General features: G+C 33.1%; 1 protein-coding gene across 1 annotated transcript; it reads left to right on the top strand.

Annotated features, from left to right (window-relative positions):
• The first annotated feature begins 1,230 nt into the window (after positions 1–1,230).
• On the top strand, positions 1,231–2,811 carry LOC111386981 (E3 ubiquitin-protein ligase ATL4). The gene has a single exon (XM_023011485.1). It carries the CDS (start codon positions 1,466–1,468, stop codon positions 2,549–2,551), a length of 1,086 nt encoding a protein of 361 aa, XP_022867253.1. The 5' UTR covers positions 1,231–1,465; the 3' UTR covers positions 2,552–2,811.
• Positions 2,812–6,462: the final 3,651 nt, after the last annotated feature.

The following is a 6,462-nucleotide window of genomic DNA, read 5'->3' as shown; positions in this document are numbered from 1 at the left end:
AGAAGATATGATGTGAATATCACAAAAATCTTAATAATATATTTATCGAATATAGGCATTGTTTAAATTATATGCAAATATGGATTTTGAAAGGGAGAAGACTTGAGATTGTGGACAACACAAAATTTTGTGGGACTAGTGATACTTTTCACTTGCTTGCAAGTGATGTCCAATAGTGAATATGAAAACAAGCATAAGTTGAAAATAAATAAAAATTTATTTTTCTATTGATTTTCTTGTGAACAAAAATTCGTTAATTTGCGTCGAATAAAATAACTATAGAAATTTTTTATCCAATATAAATAAGTTGAAAAGTAAGAAAATAGAGATACAAAATTGTTAAAAATTAAAAATAACATTTAGTAATAGATATGAGCTTTCAACTTCAATCATTTAATGCTATTTTCTAGATGTTCCTACCCATCAAGATTTGCATGAAAGAGGGTCTTCTAATGAATAAATATTTATTTCTTTCAATGGATTAGTAAAAGTGAAATTGAATTGTTAATCTATTACACTTCCATCTTTTAATCATTTAATATGAATTAGTTGCAGAATTGAATTGCATTTAGCTAAGATTGTTTGCAACTTAGGATTCGTTTTGTATGCTTTTATTTTTGCTTCTAGTTTTTGTAGAGAAAGTTATCTTAATTAATGTTTGGAAATTCATTTCTAAAAAATCTTTCTAACTTTCTCTAAAAACTCTTTTATCTATAAGTATTTTTATAAATTAATCAAATAAGTCAAAATGAAGCTTTTAATTCTCAAAAGCTCATTTTAACTTCTCAAAAATCACGTCAGACGATCATAATATATATGAATATGGAGCTCTTGTTTGTTGGGGAATAATATTAGATTTTTAATAAATTTTGATAAAAATTGAACCCTTAAATATGAATCTGTAGCTCCTATTTCGTGATGATTAAAATCAAATTTTTAATAAATATTGACAAAAATTGATGAAATATGTGATTGAAAAATTATGAATTTTTATAGAATATATAGTTAAAATTAACTGTTATCTTTGATTTATATGAAATCTGAATTTTAATTCATACCAAATAGAAATGTAATTTACCGTATATGGTATAATCGACAAATTTTATCACGTATATATAACAATAAACAGAAATTCAATAATAAAAATAAGTGGAAAATAATAAAATGAAACAAACATACGCAATAAAATGCTCCACCTCTTTTTAAGGCTGTCTTTTCCGTCTTTTCATTCCTTTCCTCTCCGAAACACAAACAAACACACACTACATATGTATTAAACACCAAAACCAAACCCTCTCCCATGGCATTAAACACCTGCCCCCATTTCCTTTACTTCACCGGCGCTCTCTTCATAAATTCCTCACCCAACTCCATGTCCCCCCCTCTCTCTCTCTCTAAAAATGGCCTAATCGAAATCCCTTCTTTCTCTTACTAAATTCATTATTTCTTCGTATGCTATTCAATTATGTCTACTTTCCCTATGCCACCGCCACCGCCACCGCCACCGCTGCCGACACTTGCCTTTATAAACGGCGGCTCCGCCACTCCAACCAACCAAATACCACCGTACATGAACACATCATCTCCGTCCCCTTCCTCTTCATCATCGATAGTTATAGTAATCATTATAGTCGCCTCTGCCATCATTGTCTCGGCCTCGATTTACCTTCTTCTTCGTTTAATTTCAAAGCGCTTCCACCGCTCATTTCGCACCTTCGCCGCGGCAGAAGATGTTGTTCTACGCCATCACTCAAATCCGAACTTGAATCGATGCCATATGGTGTCGAGCAATCTGCTCGATTCTCTTCCTCTCTTCACGTTCGGCTCCATTACTGGAAACCTCACCGGCGGTGATTGTGCGGTGTGTTTGTCAAAATTTGAGCCGCATGATCAGCTCTGTTTGTTGCCGTTATGCTGTCACGCGTTCCACGCCGGGTGCATTGATACGTGGCTCGTTTCTAATCAAACTTGTCCTCTTTGCCGATCGTCCGTCCTACCTTCAGACTCGGAAGTGCTGGATAAAATTCAGTTGGTTGAGACTGGCGGTGGCAATAATATTGACAATAACTTTGAAAATCGTAATGGAAGTGAAAATGGCGGGAGTTTTAGGATTGAAATGGGAAGCATTAGTCGCCGCCGTGGCACGGAGGACACCGGCGGAGGAGGGCGGCGGTCTTATTCAATCGGTTCTTTCGAGTACATTGTAGATAATGGCTATGAGGTTTCCGTCGGATCCACCAATCACCGGAGAGGATCGTCTGATTGCACTTCCATTGATAAGGAGTCCTCAATAGGAGTTCCGGTGGCTGAACCGCTTCCAGTGGAGGTTTTGGCTGGAGAGGTTTCCCGCGGGAGGAACTGGCTTAGAGACTACGTCGATAGGCTGGCTTCGGTTTCTGTTTCATCAAGGTCATTGTCATTCAGAAGCTCTGGCCGCTTCTTCACCGGCAGTAGCCGCCGAAGCGACACCGTCGTCCCCGTCGAGGATCTGGAGGCGAACCGCGTCGGAGACGAAATCAGCGAGCTCTTTCGGTGGCTTTCCGGAGTTTAACATTGTACAACTCCAGCGGTAATTCTGTTTTCACCTTCATAAATTTTAGCTTAGAACTCCATATTTTGCTATATCCACACTCTACGTAATAGTTTACTTCGGTGGACATTTAGCAAAATATGAGTGTGAATACTAAATACACTCCAATTTTTGGTCCTATAAAAAATTAGTAAAATCATTTTAGTCAGAATCACTTTCCCTTTTTCCAGATTCCACAGTCAGCGCAATCGTTGCAGTGATTAAACAGAGGATTAGTTTTATCATATTTGTTAATTTCAATAATAAATTTGAATGTGATTAAGTTTGAGATTTGATTACGTGAATGTGAATTAGGTCGAAAATAGCCAAATTTTATAATTCGAAGAAAATTAAAGATTTATGGTTTGATTTTTCCTTGCATTTCTCTAGTGCAGATATAATGGAAAAATGGAATTTTTTTGTTCTAATTATTGCAATACGGACTATTAAAAGCTAGACAACTTAATGAATGTGGTAGGACATTTTCCATTCTGAGAACTTGAATGCAAGAAAATGATGCAAGACTTTGAGTGTGTATGTTGATCATTTTATGATTACTATTTTGAATTACTTTTAGATCTCAATAATTTTTTAAGATCAACAAGACGAGAACTTTCATGTTGCATCGATATGAGTGAAAGAATGGTTAGAACCACGTTGGAAAAATAACCATTTCCAAGTTCATGAAATGCCAAAGTCGACAAGTGTTACCTTATTTAGCCCCAGTTTGGTCCTTACTAAATTCTATTACATTACATTTCTCTCTTTCCTATTTTCAATCATACAGTCTTTCATAAAATAATATTACACGTAAATCGAAATTTTTTCCTCCTTTTGCGACCACTCATTTTAGAAAAAAAAAAATATTATTCCACTCGTTTTCATTTTCAGAAAATGAGGGCCAAATAAATAAATAAATGATATTTGGGTCAATAGAGGAACAAGAAACAACATGGGGCTTAGGAAGCACAAATGTTTATATTGTCAAACATCTCTTAGTTTATAATTTCGACATTCTATTTTGTACAAACTAGCTGATAGTTCCATGTGAAGTGAATCCTCGTTTCATTTTTTTAGGCCATCTAAATGTGGTCCATATCCATAAACCTCTAAAATAATTTGGTTACGCCCTACAAACATGGATCTCTTGTCCCTTCTGACCAAGTAGTGGTTTTTTCGTGCACGAATTTCTTATTATTTTTTTTATCCCAAGGTTAAAACCTAGTTTAAAGAAAAAAAATTGAGGAAATCTTCAGTGACAAGGAGTTGAGGCATTTGACTGTGTCTTGAAAGGTCGAACCAATATTAAATAAAATTTGACGTCAACTAATGGATTTTACGATTAACACGTCAATTAATTTTATGGTTGGACTACTTTTTGATATGAGCTAGACAGTTCTTCGGTCAATTTAACAGTAATTAACGATGTTTGGTCTATAGTTGGACTAATTTTAGAATCAATTTTTTTAGTTGAACAGACTTATTGGATCCAATTCGAGTTTGATAATATTGTTTATTATTATTATTCGTGATTGACGTCTAATTCTAATATTTAAGTTCATGCCAGAAGACCCAGGTATTGACTGTATCTTGAAAGCTCGAACCGATAGTAAATAAAATTTGACGTCAACTAATGGATTTTACGGTTAACACGTCGATCAATTTTATGGTTGGACTACTTTTTGATATGAACTAGACGGTTCTTTGGTCAACTTTGTGACGTTTGGTCTATAGTCGTACTAATTTTAGAATCAATTTTTTTAGTTGAACGGATGTATTGGATCCGATTCGAGTTTGATAATAGTGGTTAACACTGGAGAGGTGGTAAGTGTAAAAATGATGATAATACAAAGATTATGTAGGCCACTGACTATAGGTGAATTAATTAAGTGGATGTCGCCATTTACTTGCATCTGAGTGGTGATAATGACATTTACAAGGACAGGTGTGTTTTTCTTATTAATACGATTTCGAGTGGATTAAGGTCTTAAACCAATATTAACATCAAATTCCACTGACTGTCCGTCACATAGCAATTTATTTATTTATTTATTTATTATTTTTTTTTTTAGGTCTATTGTGTGTGGAAAGGGACACCGGATTTATCAAGCACTACAGTAGCGTTTGAGTCCATTTTTTGAAAATAAATTTTGTAAAAGTGATTTTTTTAAAGAATTTGTAGTTAAATAATAAGAAAAAAATTTGAATTTACGTGTAAAATTATTTTATTGAGAGAATGTATACTAGAAAAAATGAGTTTGAAAAAAGTTAAATTTTAAAAAATGAGGCTCAAACACATGGGTTAAGTCTCTATTCTTGATTAGGGTTTCTTATTTTATTTAAAAACACGTTAGGATTTTAATTCATGTTAATTGTATATAGAATAAAATTATAATTTTGAAATTTTCCTTTTTTACATCTAATTTTTGTATTTTTTCCAAAATCAAGAAATATGTTCGTTATTCATTTTGAATTAACGAGATTCTGATTTTCACAAGTTCCGAATATTCAATTTAATCAATATGTTGTTCTCAAATTCTCGAATTTTGGAATAAAATTATATAATTTTGAAATTTTCCTTTTTTACATCTAATTTTGGTATTTTTTTTTTTCCAAAATCAAGAAATATGTTCGTTATTAATTTTGAATTAACGAGATTCTGATTTTCACAAGTTTTGAATATTCGACTTAATCAACATGTTCTCAAATTCTCGAATTCGTTGATCTACATTGACTCTGTGTATCTGGTTTTGCACCGTATCAATAATGCTAATATTTCCATAGATCATGAATACGATAGGTCAATCACCATGGACATGTACAAGTGTGAACCATCAAATTCAGATAAGAAAAATTAATCAAATCATTTTTCCGGTCCAACATCTCATTAGTATTAACACCCAAATTTCCTTCCTTCCACATTTTATGATTGCCACATTAACTCCTTGTTTGGTTCTAACTAAAATTTAATTTTAATTTCAAGTTAAAGTTAACAATTAATTTTAACCACATATTTTATGGGGTCCACGACATTTCATCTACATATTTATCAACTTTTATCAAAATTTGCTAAGAATTTGATTTTATTCTATACCAAACGAGGGCTAAACATTGTCAGCCACGAATGAAAATTCCTTGTTTTTTTTTTTTTTTTTTTTACATTTTTATAACAACATTTAATTTAAATTTAAAAGTATTATGTACACGAAAAATTATCTTTTTAAATTTTATCTAATAGATATTTTATATAACGTATACGACATATATTGAGATGCACATAACACGTACCACAAAATGGGGATTATGGTTGGTATTAGATTAAGATTTGAATTTTGTATTTGATTTTGATAATACACTTCCGGGTCACAAAAGGTCATGAGTTGTTTGGATTTAGTTGTATCCATCCATAGAGTCAACTACAAGCATCGGTTTTCACCTAGAAAATAATCGCTGACATTCCACATTAGGATAGAACACTGGAACCAAAATTGTGCACTTTATGCTGGTATGGTTGTACTGTTTTGGGGCTCAATGGTCCCACCAAATTTCATTTTACTGTGCATGTATATGTGGATTATCTCGATAAACGAAAAGTAACATTATTTAACATCATCTTAGTTATAATGTCAATCTAGGTTACAGTAAGCGATCTTAAATGAAGGGTAACTTAATTCTATATTTCATTGAATCTATTATGTAAAAGAATTATATTAAAGGTACACAATCGTGTACTTAAGGATGTACCTAATGTACGCCCGCCATCTCGGTGTTGGCTGAGGCGCCTGTGGGCCTCGACATGGCAGGCGCCTCGGCCAATGCCGAGGTGCCGGGTGTCCATTAAGTCATCCTTAGGTACACAATTGTGTACCACTAGTAAGATTATATATAATATC

Source organism: Olea europaea, chromosome 3, assembly GCF_002742605.1.
Source record: "Olea europaea var. sylvestris chromosome 3, O_europaea_v1, whole genome shotgun sequence".
Classification (NCBI taxonomy): Eukaryota; Viridiplantae; Streptophyta; class Magnoliopsida; order Lamiales; family Oleaceae; genus Olea; species Olea europaea.
This window is presented reverse-complemented; position numbering and strand designations above follow the sequence as displayed.